General features: G+C 38.6%; 2 protein-coding genes across 4 annotated transcripts; both read right to left on the bottom strand.

Moving 5' to 3' along the window:
* Positions 1-6,036: 6,036 nt before the first annotated feature.
* On the bottom strand, positions 6,037-6,982 carry LOC141599517 (eukaryotic translation initiation factor 4B3-like). The gene has a single exon (XM_074419547.1). It carries the CDS (start codon positions 6,915-6,917, stop codon positions 6,081-6,083), a length of 837 nt encoding a protein of 278 aa, XP_074275648.1. The 5' UTR covers positions 6,918-6,982; the 3' UTR covers positions 6,037-6,080.
* Positions 6,983-7,939: 957 nt separating this feature from the next.
* LOC141599515 (putative magnesium transporter NIPA6) lies at positions 7,940-15,430 on the bottom strand. Of its 3 annotated transcripts, none has more exons than XM_074419544.1 (9): positions 14,938-15,430; positions 13,598-13,654; positions 13,390-13,480; positions 13,149-13,309; positions 12,918-13,045; positions 9,441-9,578; positions 8,728-8,820; positions 8,499-8,616; positions 7,940-8,377 (listed from the first exon to the last, which is right to left on the bottom strand). In XM_074419544.1, exons 1-9 carry the CDS (start codon positions 15,056-15,058, stop codon positions 8,277-8,279), a joined length of 1,008 nt encoding a protein of 335 aa, XP_074275645.1. In that variant the 5' UTR covers positions 15,059-15,430; the 3' UTR covers positions 7,940-8,276. The 3 variants fall into 3 exon arrangements, with proteins under 3 accessions (XP_074275645.1, XP_074275646.1, XP_074275647.1); XM_074419545.1 differs by having other exon boundaries at positions 7,940-8,368; positions 14,938-15,368; XM_074419546.1 differs by lacking the exon at positions 9,441-9,578 and having other exon boundaries at positions 8,054-8,377; positions 14,938-15,304.
* Positions 15,431-16,302: the final 872 nt, after the last annotated feature.

Here is a 16,302-nt window from a genome sequence, read left to right as displayed (position 1 = left end):
ATGAATTAGGTTAGACAAGAGGAGAGAACTCCCCTTTTTGTCTATGTAATTCTCGGCCAAACCGAGTGAGAGGAGCCCGTATGGGCTTTTCATTTTCTCTTCACTTAAACTCGCGGTCCGGTCCATCACTCGCTAAGTGTATATGACGTGGTCTGATTATAAACTGTTATCGGTTATCGGAAATTAAGGCATCAGCTAATAATACGGGTTAGCTGAATTATTAATACGTGTCCGACAAAACAGTATTGTATAATTATTTTAATATACATTTGATTAAATATAAATCACGTATATTTAATTTTACGAATTAACTGGTTAATTCGCCTTAGCCCATGATATTTAATCCGTATTAAATATAATATCTCAACATCACATGTTTGACTAATTACTAGTCAAATAACTCGGACTAACTGGTTAGTCAATTTTTGGCATCTACATGACAGTATTTTCATACCGTCACATCTCTCGAACGTATCCTATAGGTGTGACTTTTAGGGACCAGTTGATCACCGCCATCTGTATGACAATAACGTCAAACTTATCTAGCAAGCCAACCGTTATTGATAAACGTGGATCAACTGATAATAATACCAAAGTATGCCCTTTGATCCTTTTAGAGGTTTATAAGTCCTTGCACTAACTGTTAAGGACACCAACCCCAACAAGCTCCCACTTGTCCGTACAAGTGTATGTGCAATGACGTTATCCGCACTAACTGGAGGACACAAGCTCCAACAGGCATGCCAACCTCATTTTGGCCGTTTGCATTTAGCACGGCAACCTATCTAATAAATCGACTTCCTACAAAAACTTTACACAATGAATCACCATTCTCTATACTTCATAAAACACAACCCGACTACACTAAATTACATAACTTCGGGTGCCTTTGTTATCCATGGCTTCACCCTTACTCAAAGCACAAACTATAAGATCGCTCCACTGCTTGTGTTTTCATAGGCTATTCAAATACGCAAAGTGCCTATCATTGCTTAGACCCGAAAACCCACAAAATTTACACATCTCGACATGTGAAATTTGTCGAGGATGATTATCTTTTTCGACGCAATGCATCGATCAGTACCACTCCTTCATCTACTGATGATTGGTGCACCTTAAGCATCCCAATACTTCCTCATCTCACCACTCCCACGCCTTCTCCAACACCCGTTCTCAACACCTCACGTGACCCTCGCCAACCCAAGCCCATCACCATTTTCTACTCTCGACGCGGCCACACATCGTCTGAACCATCACCACGGCTGTCTCTACACCCTCCATCGATCCCACTCCTTCTATTCCTACCCCTTCCACTGCGGCATCTCCCGATCACAACCCCTCTTCTGCTGCCTCATCAAACCCGAACCACGTAACACGTCCCAATCGCACCAACACCGTTGTCCCACCTCCCAATAAAACTGTCACTACCCGTCTCGACAATAACATTCGAAAACCCAATCCTCGTTATGCCAATAATCTCGCGCATACCTCTCCAACAAATGACAATTTACCAAATACCGTTAAGCAAGCTCTCATTATTCCGCACTGGCGTAATGATATGCAAGAAGATTCAAGCACTCGAACGAAACCACACATGGTCTCGCGTACCTCGTTCGTCCTCTCAAAACCTTATCGGATGCAAATGGGTTTTTCGAAACAAATACAATCCCGATGGCACACTTAAGCAACATAAGGCACGTCTAGTTGCCAAAGGTTTTCATCAACGACCTGGAATTGACTATACTGAGACATTCAGTCCTGTCGTAAAACCAACCACCGTTCGCCTAATCTTATCTCTAGCTGTCACGCAATCATGGACTTTGCGCCAATTAGACGTGAATAACGCTTTCCTACAGGGAAAATTAACCGACGATGTTTTTATGATACAACCACCCGGCTTTGTTGATCAAGCAAAGTCTGACTATGTCTGTAAATTAAACAAAGCGATATATGGCCTGAAACAAGCTCCTCGAGCTTGGTACACTGAATTAACATCCTATCTAGTTACATACGGTTTCAAACAATCAGTTTCTGACTCATCTTTATTCATCTCCATACTCCCACCACTCGCATTTATATGCTTATTTATGTTGATGACATAATTGTTACTGGACCACACCCCTTACATCTACAACGATTTATCGACAACCTATCCCACCGCTTCTCGCTCAAAGACCTCGGACCATTATCATATTTTCTCGGCATTGAAGTTACCCCAAATGCACTCGGTTTACATTTGAACCAATCGAAATATATTCATGACCTCCTCACCAAATATAAAATGATCGATGCTAAACCAACCTCCACTCCCATGACTACATCTCCACCTCTCACTGGCGAAGACCATCTACTTATACACGATCATTCTACTTATCGTGTCATTGTTGGAAGCCTCCAATACCTCTCTCTGACGAGACCTGATATCGCCTTTGCCATAAACCGTCTGGCCCAATTTCTTCACCATCCCACTCAAACGCACTGGACTGCTCTAAAGCGCCTCCTTCGCTATTTGCAAGGGACTCAAACCATTGGCTTACAGCTATATCGTGACTCACCTTCTCGTCTTCATGCTTTTTGTGATGCAGACCACGCAGGAGATAAAGATTCTTACGTCTCTACTACGGGCTACATCATCTACTTAGGTCGCAATGCCATTTCCTGGTCGTCCAAGAAACAACAAGGTATTGCTCTATCAACAACCGAAGCTGAATCCCGCGCCATTGCCTCCGTCACAACCGAAACCATATGGCTTCGAAATCTCCTCACTAAGCTGCACATTACTGTCACCACACCTCCGACAATCTTTTGTGACAACATTTCTGCAACACTCGACGCCAAGAACCCCGTCTTTCACTCTCGCATGAAGCACATGGCTCTCTCATTTCACTTCGTCAAACAACAGTTGCTTCATGGCCAAGTTCGCATCCAACATGTCGCAAGCAAGGATCAACTCGCGGATATCCTCACTAAACCACTGCATAAAACGCACTATCTAGAGTTAAGATACAAGATTGGACTCACTCATCGGACGTCCATCTTGCGGGGGCGTATTAACCAAATAAACTTCATATCAAAACCATATCATTCTCATATACCTTAGAATTATTTGATTGTGTGAATATTGTACAATTAGGAAAACTATTATTGTATTTACCTTATTTACTCTACCTTGTATAGCTATAAATACATGTACTCCTCCTCATAATAATACATAACTCATTCTTACGTAAAACCCTATTCTTATATAAAGATGTGGGTCGGTCTCTTGTGAGACCATCTCATTTGCTACAAAAAAGAATGCTAGTCTACGAGTTTTATGCAATGTATCAGAAATATTGTTGCGATAACATGGATGGTTTGGTAAAAAATTACTTCATTTAGTATCGATTTTGTTGTTGGTTAAAGCCATCTAGCTAATGTCAATTAAACGAACGAATAATACGAAAGTAAAAGTAAAGCAAAGGGATGAAAATGGAACAAGTGACACAACGAATCGGTGCCATAGAAAACCTAATGTGGGAAAAATCATGGGGGAGTTGGAATCCCACCTAATGCAATAAAATTGAGGCGAGGGAGTACAATCTCTGGGGGAATTGTTATGTACCTCTGTTGGGTAACACCCAATTGTCCAATCCAACCCAAGTTTTGTTCATGTTACAAAATGTTACATGTACATACATTACAAAGTTACAATGTATATTGTGGAGTTCAATGAATTATATCTGATTCAGTGTATTAGCTATGGACAAGGGGGACTAATGTCTTTATGAAGATTTTGTACATGGAATTTGTTCCATAGGCTCTTCTATATAAATGATGGTTTTCATTTGGAAAATAACATAACAATCTCACAAAATATATATCAAACAAGGTGACTAGAAAGTCGGGTTTGAGGGTGTGAGAGGCAGTACAACGGGTATTCTAATACAATAATTGATGGGTTACTTTAGGGGTATTATTGGGGGCATTTACCAATAATATCGGAAGACTAGCGGGTGTCTTACTTTAATTATTGTGGGTTCCGGATTGGTATTTACTCGGGATGGTTACGTTGTACTGGTATTTTTTTTTTATGGTGGATTCTAGTCGATTTGGCTAGTGGGTTTTACTTTCGGTTTGGAAGGTTTTGCCCTGGGTTTGACCCTAAATATTGTCTCATCTTTACTTAAATTTATTTACTTTTACGGTTTACTTGTCGACCGGTTACTACCGTTGCGCGTGGGAGATTGGTGGCTGGTTTAATTGGTAAGGTTGTCAAATATGGGATCTTAATCTGCAGTACCAAAATTTGACGGTAAAAGTAATTTCACCATTTAGCAAAGAAGGATAATGAAGGATCTCCTGGTACATCTTGGTTTGGTTAGAGCCTTGAAAGGAGATGCTGGTAAGCCGAAGAAGATGAGTGATAACGACTGGGAAAAGGTTTGCACCAAGTGTGCAAGTACTATTAGATTGTGCATCTCAAATTCAGTCATCAATTGTGTTCTTGATGACGACTCTCCAACTGATATGGGAGAAGTTGGAGAAGCTCTCTACATGGCGAAGAGTTTGACCAACAAGCTGTTATTGAAGCGGCGGTTATATCGGTTGAGGATGGACGAGGATGAAAATTTAATTGGACATGTGAATTTATTCAATGAATTGTTAGACGAGTTGAAAAAGATCGAAACAAAACTTGAGGAGGAAGATAAGGCGTTATTACTCCTCAATTCTCTCCCTGATATATATGAGACTTACGTGGATACTATTCTATGCGGGAAAGACATCATCACATATGATGGAGCAAGCGTAGACAACTTTATTATCCTTTGATGCGAGGAAGAATGACAAGGTTGGGGTACGGAGTGACAGTACGTGTACAATTGCAATTGCTCAAAATGGGAGAGGTCGATCGTTTAACATGGAGGATGGATCGAAGCATGGCAGGTCTCGATCCAGGAATGCTTCTAATAATGATGTGAAGTGTTTCAAGTGTGGTAACCTTGGGCAGATTAGGCGGTTCTGTCCTAAGAAATGCAGGAATGAAGAAAACAATGGCGACACCAACTTGGTTTCCGGTGAAGGAAGACTAAAGAACACTAAGAAGTCTAATTTAGTTAAGGTACTAAATTTATTATTTTAAGGGTATGTGGGCCTGAAAACTAAAGAATAAGGTTACTGAGCCTAAGTTAAGTCATTCCAATTAGATTGAAGACAAACGGAGTCCAAGAAGTCCAAAAGGAGGAGCGATGGGCTAAGGGGCATGATAAGCGCCCATATGAAGCTTCCAGAAGACTCGGCGGTTTATTAACCGCCTCCCACTAAGGAATAGTTTCAAGGAGCCGGGTGATGCCTATATAGAAGGAGGCATATCATTTAAGCAAACTACGACTCAAACAACAACTACATACAACTTGGTCTATCTTTAGGTTAGTCTCTTAATTAGGCGTAGCGTAGATTAGCATTAGAAGTAGAAGTAACACGGCGAGCGCTTTTGTTTTGGCACAAAGACCAAGGAAAGAGGAATATGCCAATTACTAAATGACAAGTGGAACAAAATGAGTGTGAATGATCAAATTGTTTATTAAGTTTATCCTTAAAATAGAAAGGACAACAACTCACTGAAACACCCCAATATGGAAAAGGATTACAAATGAGCGGGACAGAGGGAGTATTAATTTGTTGTCCTTTTACATTTTGGGGTGTCTCAGTCATTTGTTGTCCTTTCTATTTTAAGAATGAACTTGATGAGTAATTTGACCATTCTCACTCAATTTGTTCCACTTGTCATTTAGCTATTGACCCTCTGCTCTTTCCTTGGTCTTTGTGCCAAAACCAAAGGACAACAAATGACCGGGGCGGAAGGAGTATAAGTTTTTAACTGCAAAAAAAACATTAAGATTGACGTACTACAAACCTTATGCTTAACTCGAAATAAAATTCACAATGTACCTTTCCTTATATGCAAACATTCAAATAAGTTGATAAAATTCATAGATGAAAAAAATTGCAAATTCCGCAAATTGACATTGATACATGATCACAAATTAAACAAAGAAACTAAACTTATGGTCCATATATTTAGAACAACGCTGCATTATTCACTTGGAATCAAACCTAGCAGTGGTAGTAGTAGTAATAGTAGCAGCAGCTTCTGATGGCGGTCCCGGCTTCCTCCAAGTTCTACTACCACTCATATCATCACGACCACGACCTCCACCATAACCGAACCCCCGCCTCTCTTCCACCTCATTGATCTTAACAGCGTCCAATTTCTGATCAATCTCCTTCCAATCCTGTCCCTTCTCCTTCAACACCTCCTCCCTCGGCCTCGCCGCTCCAAACGGGTTTCCCTTCCCTTTCTCCGCCACCTCTCCACCATTCCCATTACTAACATTATTAATATTATTATTACCAATAGGCAATGTCCTAGGCTGCAAATTCAACCGAGGCCTTCCACTCGCAGACGCAGTATTCCCACCTTCCTTACTCTTCACTGGACCGGTAGCATCAAACCCGACCCGTCTATCTCTTCTTCTATTATCATCCTTGTTGGCAGCCCAATTGTCCACCTCATCAGCCTTGCTGAAAGTAGAGGGGGACCCTTTAACCTTGTCTCTCCTCTGATCACCAAACTTCTTGCCCTTGGACCAGTCATCAACCTCGCTTGGGCGGCGGAGTGCGGCAAGTTCCTCAGCAGTGCGACGGGTTGGGCCGGTGGGAAGGACGACATCGACAGAGGAGAACTCGGCTAAAGAGAAGACTTGTTTGGATTTTTTCTTGGGTTTGGTGGTTATAGCGGCGGAGAGAGAGGGGAAGTCGGAAGAGGGTGGTTCGACGGTGGCGGAAGGGAGGTGGGTGAGTTGGTGTTGGTGTTGTTCGACGTCGAGGGCCCATGCATTGGGTTTGTTCCATACTGAGGAGACAGTTGTAGCCATGTTTGTTGAAGACGTACGTAAGTTGTTGATGTTTGTAATATGTATGTAGATGGATTTGTTTGTGTGGAAATTGAAATATGAAATTGGATTTCTCCGTATTTATAATAGGTGAAAGTTGCGGAATTAAAGAGCTAGCTGAGGTTTAGGATTTCCCTTTTCTATACCATTTAGGATTTCCTAATGTTCCTTGGATTTCCTGTTTTCAGCATACAGATTTAAGGTTAAGACACCGAATTGAATAGAGCTAACTAAACTAAAATGAGTTGAAATCAAGTCAAAAGACTAAGACCTACCTACAGACAACGTAAGTTACTTGTGACAGAAGTAATTACAAACAGCTCGTACCTTAGTCCTAATTCAATATAGAAAACCTCTTTGTAATAGGAATACATATACTCCATCTTAATGCCAATTTAATTGCCCGTTCTTCCTTCAAATTTAACTCAAAATTATTAACCCCAAAACCATGAGCATTTAATATTGTCCTTAAATAATTAATAATAATAATAATAATACTTGTAACAATTCATTTGCATCAACCCTTACAAAGTTCGAGCCCATTTTCTCTCCATTTCCTAAAAAGAAATTGAGAGGCAAGTTCCTATCAATGGTCCGGATCGCATATTGACAATATCTAATGGTTCTAAATTTACGTATAAAAATAAAGGAAAATGAGGGTGAAAAGGAAAATTAAGTATTATTTAAGGAAATTGTGAGAGGAAATAGAGAGAAAGGAAATGGAGAGGATCCATTTCCACAAAGTTCATAGCCTAAATGAGGATACGATCTTTTACCATTTTTGGTATGTAATCGAATACTCCGTACAATATAATCTCTTTTACCGTTTTTATAAAATAGTACACGTTTGTCAAAAAAAAAAAAAGAGGATACGATCTTTGTAGGTGTCGGTATCTCGACATTCGTCACGCCCTGTGACTTCAATAATTGCCAATCTATTTCACTGATCATTAATTATATACTCCATGGAAAATTCGGATTGACTAAAAGGGAGAAAACAAAGGTGAGAAAAAAGGGAAGACCCTTCTATTTGGCACATCTCAGTTGAATTTGTATACAATGTATACAATACAAACCAATCCCAATACTCAAAACCCGACAAATAAGGAGAGATTACAAATAAAATAACCCCAGATCACCCAGAAAATGAAAGTGTTATGTACGATTATAAACTACGCAGCTGAAAACCTAGATATAAATACTGCTGCAATCTCATCACTGTACTATTGATTCTTGGTACAAACTCTACAACGAACTGCCTTTTGCTTCAACATGATGATATCACATTTCCGGTGCTGTTGAAGGGAGCTGCCCTGATGACCACCTCCGAAATGGCATTTGCTATTCAAAATAGTCGGTGTTATGCAACGTTATCAAGTGCTCCTTATCTCCACTTTTCTGATCTTCTCCGGATGTATGCCGGTTTGCTGCACCTGCATTGGCTACCAATTTCATTGTCAGTATTAGTAAAGTAAATGAAAAGGAACGTGACTAATAACTTGCAGCACAGGACCTACTCGTCCAACATCTCATCAGACAGCACAGTTAGAAAGAAAAACCCACTTGATGTACTCGCTTGTTCCTGCTCTCGTGTACTGTGCAGTATAACTGTTCCACCAAGAACGGTAACAAATCCACTTATTTCAGAAGCTATGCTACTTGCATCTTGACCTGACCAGTCCTGCAACAAAACACAGATATCGAAAATGATCCCTATTAATACCCGGTGAATGGCAAACGAGATGATGAATTATCAGATAGTAAAAGTTTGATAGAAACTCAAAGAATCTACCTTGAACATAATTGCACTAGCGGCAATAGTTAAGGTCGTGAACATCACATAATATATGGGAGATACTATTGCCGCATTAAATGTATCCAGTGCCTGAAAGAAACACACCACAAAGAAGTTGTAGCGGAAAATCTTTAGAACTGGAACTTCCAAGTTTTTCCACATACTGACAATTTATTTTTAAAAGATCATTCAAACAAAGCAAAGGCTGCTTTATAATTTAAATCCAATATCCTGCAAACACAGAGGAACCGCCCGATATGCAGTATAGTTTATGCTTATTTTAGTGGCAACTCTGGAATAATTATTTGATATGAATTGCAAGTATATTATAAATGTCCACATTAACTCCCTCTTAGAAGACGGGCGACAATCGAGAACCGGTCAAAAGTGGCAATGAATTCAAGAATCAACCATATTTATTTAAGTACAGAATTTACCTTCCTTTGGCTACAGGGATTAGACATTAGAAGGGAATGGAAGGGAACAATTTCCTTTGTTTACTTGTAAAAAATGAGTTGGCGGGCAATGGCAGGGAGGGGAAATGAATCCCTTCGCCTCCCTCCTACAAATTTAAATCTTTCTGGCATAGGATAAATTTGGAAAAAAATGACATTGCTCCACTCCTTGACCCCTCCCCTTTCCTCCTTTCCGCGTCCAAACAAAATTTAAGGAGCCATGGAAATAGAAATATCAAATAGAAAGATATGGACCTTATTCAAGTAGTTTAATTGCATAATGACACAGACTGCTCCCACTGTCATGAAAAACCAAGTCTGAGGAAAAGTCAGCTGATTTGTACCTTCCAAAGTAAGCTTTATAGCAATTCCTATAGCCTTTATGCTTACAACCTGAAGAATTTCATAAAGAAAACCTTAAGCTAAACACCACAGAGATCATAATGAAAAGAGAACTGAGAAAGTATTAAGGTCAGACCATCATCATAATCCATCCAAAGAGGTTCTAGAAAAAGACAAATGTAGAGACATGAAGTGAAATATAAATAGTAACCTAAATAAAAGAATGGTATATAATATAAGTTTTAAAGTTATGGTGTATATTGTGTTATGTGATTAGAAATTAGAATATGTCTAAGATGCTTGTAATATTCACTCTAGCTTGTACAATAAATAGAGAGGCTTGGTACTTGTCATAACCAAGCTAAGTCTATGTGTTATATCTCTAAAACATTTCTTGTAAACTCTCCTTGTAAATATATTCTTTTCTTATAATATAAGATTTCCCATATCTATAATCTCGTCTTACAAATCCATAACAATACTCTTAAACATATATTGATCCTGTTAAACCTCCTTGGTGATTGTACTCACTATGTGTCCATGGCAGAAAGCTAATAAGCTTTGACTCTTATCCTCCTAAGAAGTTTTAAGTAAATAATGAGCAATCTCTTACAGGGTGTTTAAAGTGGAAAGTATGCTCTGTGGTTGCCACTTAGTGGATCTTCCACAACAGAAATTCACATTAAACATACGAAAAAGAATATGAGAAAATAATACCATGGAGTTCTACGTGTCTTGTACCTAGAGGTGGAATTGATGAATAGGAGAATCACCTCGGTTTTATGACCATAAGAACTCAAGGTTATCTTCTCATATCCTTGCACCTCTATGGTTAAAAAAAGGAGATAACTCAGTATTCTTAAAAACTTCAAAGGATGGATAAGAAATAAAGCGCTTTTGGTCCATTATCACAAAATGGAAAACACATCAAATATCCTATCACGCTCATCTTCATACTCTGCTTATAGAAAACCAAAAGCTAGCAAAATAGACTCTGATACATTACATTGAGTATATGAGTGAAGATAGTAAGGTCCCTATCACCCAACTTCCTCTATTAAACCCATACAAAGCCTTCACTAAACCAAGTTCTTTATTCTCAAAAGTCATTCAACATGCTTTTGGTCCCAACAAAAATACGGTAAAAGAGCTCATTTTAGCATCACCGCTAGAGCAATATCTTGTTCCATCTACTGAAACAGAACAAATGATTCCACTTCGCCTCGACGAGAATATGATTCATCAATGGCGAGCTAACAAATACACACATCTCCATTATGGAGCTATTAAGTTCGCTCTAACCCTCCATGGAAGAAAAGGTCTCCATGTTGTAGCAAGGGTTGCCTTGCTAGACATGCCTGTAGATGTAGATGCTCGCTGCAGAGGCTGGTTGGTGTGGCTGTGTATTCGTAACCTTATTTCCAATTTTAACATGGCCTTAAAAGACCCCCGATCATTCAGAATATGGAGCACCACAAACTAGGAATACGAATGCACACTGCACTATCAGATGGCATTAAGGGTCCAAATCATGCTATGGACCCTAGTATCCCAAAAGATACAGATGATGACTTGCTCATTTAGATGGAGTCAAAGCCTAGCCCTTCATGCATCCATATACCCAGAAATCCCAAAGGAAGGGCTGATCAAATTTACTTCCTAAATCTTGGGTCACGAATTATGAGAAACAACATGAAAATACAACTCCCATACAACAACAGAAAAACAAAAATAAATGGGACAGTGGAAATATCTTTCCAAAAAGAACCAACTGAGAAGCCTTGCCCATCCATTGTACATAAAACATTATCACCCCACTACCCTACTGAATGTCCCGATCAAACCCCAAGATGTTATCTTGAAAATGTTTCGGCTGAATCTTCAATTCTCTTGGTGATCCCATATATGCATTTGCGGATGAGTCTTGACATAAATTATTTCATGTATGTGACTCTAAAAGGCGTTTAAATGGCCAATTTAGATGAAGATGACGTCCCAAAAAGAAGGAAAGGGAAGAAGAAATCCATACAATAAGAGTTAAAAGAACGCTATGAAGCAGGAAGTCTCCCTGAAGTCTCCTAAAGTTGAAATGCATGCTTGGTGCACAGAACAAATGTTACACCAAAAAAGTAGTCTTTCCTCATTGACAAACTAGTCTCTTTATACACTTCTAATTTCCTCGCGTACCCGTGTCCGACACTCGACACCCTCGGACAGAGGTATGACACTTGGACACCTCTTTTTAGACCAAAATATGCATATTTTCAAAAAAAATAGCCGAGTCCCACACATGAGACACGCACCCTTGTCAGATACTTCTAAATGAGTCTTCTAAATGAGTCTGAGGAACATAGCTGTTGTCTAGCAAGGCAACCCTTGCTACAACAGGAAGACCTTTTCTTCCATGGAGGGCTAGAGCTAACTTAACAACTCCATAATGGAGATATGTGTGTATTCGTTAGCTCGCCATTGATGAATCATATTCTCATTTAGGCGAAGTGGAATCATTTGTTCTGCTTCAGTAGAAGGAAGAAGATATTGCTCCAGCTCTGATGCTAATATGAGCTCTTTGACCGTATTTTTGATAGGACCAAAAGCAAGTCGAATGACTTTTGGGAAAGAACAACTTGGTTTAGTGAAGGCTTTGTATGGGTTTAATGGAGAAGTCGGGTGATAGAGACCTTACTATCTTCACTCGTATACTCAATTTCATAGAGATAGTCTACTTTGCTAGCATTTTATTTTCTATAAGTAGAGGCTGAAGAGGAGCATGATAAGATATTTGTTGTGTTTTCCATTTTGTGATAATGGACCAGAAACCATAAGAGAGCACTTTATTTCTTATCCATCCTTCGAAGTTTTTAAGAATAATGAGTTATCTCCTTTTTTTAACCACAGAGCACTTTATTTCTTCTCCATGTACTACCTTATACACCAACAGACCTAAATCGAAAATGAGTAGACCGTCGGTTACTTCTTGGAAAATGAACCGCAAAGGTTTTCAGTGTCTTCTTTATCCAAAAGAACAATGATTTTCGGCTCCATTACTAATAGACAGTTTTTCCCACTCCCGAGGAAGCCTAACATTCACCTATCTTTGACGTTGGAACATGATAGAATATTCGGCTCATTAGTAATAGACAGGTTTTTCCTTTCTCAGTAAACAGCTAAACGTTTCTTGTAATGTGAGTGCCGGTCAGACCACGATTTTTATCATGAGTCATACGAAAACAATCTATTTGTGCTTTCAACATAAGGGCAAGGCTGCATGGGACCCACCCTCGTCCAACTTCAGGTGTGACTGTGTGAGTCTTAAGGCACTCGGGTAATGTTGTTTAAAAGTAACGAGTAATGACTGATAAAGTAGTGAAACATTAGAAAAATAATTACCGTCAATGAACCCATCAAAGAGCAAATCCCCAAGTAAACCAGCACATATGATTGCCCAAAAAGTGGCTCTAGATACACAATCAAAACTGCCACAATGGACAATGCAGCCGCGACAAAAATCAAGAAAGCTGGTAACAAAAAGCAAGCTAACAAATCAGCAAAACAAGAGAACTAGAAGGAAAACAAGAAAATTCAAATTGGGTAATACTGCTAGATTTTAGCGCAATTAACCTGGTTGTGTTGCCAAATCCCAGATTTCTTGAACAGAAGTAAGTGATTCCTCTTGGGGTGCATGAAGAACAATAATCACAGATCCCACAATGCACAGGAGACATCCCAAGATACCCAATTTTGAAAGTCTTTCCTTCAATATAAAATTTGCTAATACAGCACTGAATAAACCGGGAAAGTGAGATCAGAATTTACATTATTTGCTACATAAGAAAATATCAAGATACTAGCTCCAGCTCACCTAATTATAATGCTCAATGCTCCAAGTGGTGTGACTAACACGGCAGGAGCAAAAGCATAAGCCACAAAATTTGCCGCCTCGCCAATAAACACTGTGTTGAGGATTTTCATTAAGAAATCAATAGGGAGTAAGAAGTATGGCACAGCCAAAACACAATCTCTCGTTGTTTACTTTAACACACACTGAGAAAGAGAGATAAAGCGCTCACTAGTAGCCATTCCTGCCCACCAAAGTGGCTCTCGCAAATACGTGTACCCTCCATATCCTACATTATCAGGCCACAGGGAACAACATTAGTTGTCCAAGAAAAGACACAGAAAACTTCATTGAGAGCACACCACAAATCTCACATATACAGTAGTTTTTTCTGCCAAACAAAACGTAAGGTGTATTATAGCAGGTACAGAGTCCTAGAACAATAGGTAATGCTTAAAAAGATACAAACCAAATCAACTATAGAAAACTTATAGGATCAATGTGTCTTAATAAACCATATAACAAGAGCTCAAGGTGGATTTTTTTTAATTTTCGAGAAAGAGCATCATGTACACCGATAATATGACTTTTTCACTAGTTATATCAAATAAAAGCACAGTAAAAAAAAATACTCAATAAAACTTCTGTCAGTTCAGTTAAGGGTCTACAGCGGTTAAAATTAAGCAATCTTTTCAGTCTAACTAGTAGGTGAACTTATGAATAGAATTTAGAAATATGCAAAGTTATAAGTTGGCAAAGACGATTCAAAACAATACTCCCTAAACTGATCATTATCCATTATTCAACAGCTAATGATGCTGGATACACTCGCTAAATAAACTACCAAAACTAACAATTCAATACCAGGTGCGAAAACATGAAAAGCTCATCAAATATTTTCAGGCTCTCAGTACCAAACTTTAGCTGGATACTGTTAACGACATTGAAGTTACAAACTTTAGCGCAACAAACAACCTAATCCCAACACCAACATATTACAAAATAAAAATCTACTAAAACAGATTCAAGCATCAATATATTTTCTAGAACTCCCGAATCAAATGCCTCAAAATTAGACATGAATAAGCCTTAAATCCGAAACAAAATTTTGGTGTGGCAACATGAACCATCCTATGCAAAACCCACATATAAAGTGGAGACTTTAGCGGTATTGTTCAACATTTCATTTCCAATCTCTCTAGATGGCTCGAGAGTCATCAAATTCTACTTAATCTCCCCACGTCCAAAACTATCAAATAGTTCTTGCTATACTTTGAGGATCATTCTACAGTTCTTTGTTTAAAAGATGGACAATTCCTCAAAAACCACAATAAAGTCCGGAACTTTCAACCTGCCCCAATGTACCATGTCATCGTACACCCGTGCATATGACAAAATTGGACTTGAGGACATATTCCGAAACTAACTAAGCAAAATCGAAATAAAATAACAATGGAGACCTTCTAATTGGTACCTAAGAATTTTCCATTCGATCAAAATCTCGGACAGCAGAAAGGCCTGACGAAATAAACTAATACAAATGAAAAAAAAAAAAAAAAAAAAAAAAAAAACCTGCACGAGTGCCATTAGCAGCGGCACGATGAAGGCCTTTCTTCTTCAAGATAAAACTAGTCCCAATGAACAAACTTGAACCCACTGCTAACACTAATCCCTTCACATTATCTTCCGCCATTAATACTACTTTTATACATACAGTTGCCGCCAAAATTAAGCAATACCCAGAAAAATTAACTGAATTACCAACTTAAACTGATGATCAAAACTCGGAAGATTACACCTTTTTGCACCCTTTTAGCTTAATTGCAAAATGGGTGATGATCAGAAGTTTCAGGTGAGAAACTTAATATGATTGTTATTCCATCATTAAGATTGCTTTTGAAGAAGCAAAAATGATGACGGAAAAGGGTTTGACGAATGAGGGGAATTGATTTGAGAGCATAAGGGACCACGTTTTTTAGACATGAATAGACAAATTCAAATACAAAGGGGAATTCACATGGACTCTATTTTGACTGGTTATTGTATTTCGGAAATGATCCTCTCCATTTCCTTTCTCTCCATTTCCTCTCACAATCTCCTTAAATAATACTTCCTCCATTCAACTCCACTCTACCTATTTCATTTTTGTACACTATTCACGAGTGAGTATTCAATTTCAATTTTCTCTCAATACATAAGTAAAAATATATTCATGTGAGATCTTGTTTGATTCGTCTTTACGAGTACATTAGAAATATATAACTTTTATAATTTTTTCAAATACGTAGTTAACGATATTTAGCGCGTAAAACACGTGTTGGCAAACGTGAAAAAAAGAAAGTGGTAGAGTGGAGTTGAATGGAGGAAGTAATTTTCTCTTTCACCCTCATTTTCTTTTATTTTTATACGTAAATTTAGAACCGTTAGATGTTGTCAATAATCAATATGCGATCCGAGCCATTAATAGGTACTTACCTCTCCATTTCTTTTGAGGAAATGGAGAGGACTCTTGTATTTCATTCGTCACCTGCTTTTTGTATTTTACCCAAATTCTTGTTTAGGATGGTATTATTCGTCTTTAAACTATTAACAGGTAAAGTGTTATTTTGTTGTTCCGGTTATTTGTTGTCCTTTTCTATTTTAGGTATCAGTTAATTATTGTGTTTTCTGTTTTAAAAATGAACTTGATGAACAATTTGATCATTCTCACCCAATTTGTTCCACTTGTCATTTAGTAATTTGTCTCCCCTCTTTCCTTGGTTTTTGTGCCAAAACCAATTGACCGAGACGGAGTGAGTATATTACTTGTATAAGTGGTTGATGGTTCAAAGTTTAACCTCGCAAGTGCACGGTTGTCATCGCACAATATGAGGGTCGAATCCACAAGGAGAATGGAAAATTACCAATCGTTTTTAGTCTCTTGTTTAGCTAAGTCGA

This window comes from Silene latifolia, chromosome 9, assembly GCF_048544455.1.
Source record: "Silene latifolia isolate original U9 population chromosome 9, ASM4854445v1, whole genome shotgun sequence".
In the NCBI taxonomy this organism is placed as follows: Eukaryota; Viridiplantae; Streptophyta; class Magnoliopsida; order Caryophyllales; family Caryophyllaceae; genus Silene; species Silene latifolia.
Note: the sequence above shows the minus strand (reverse complement) of the source record. Positions and strands in the feature narration are given on the sequence as shown.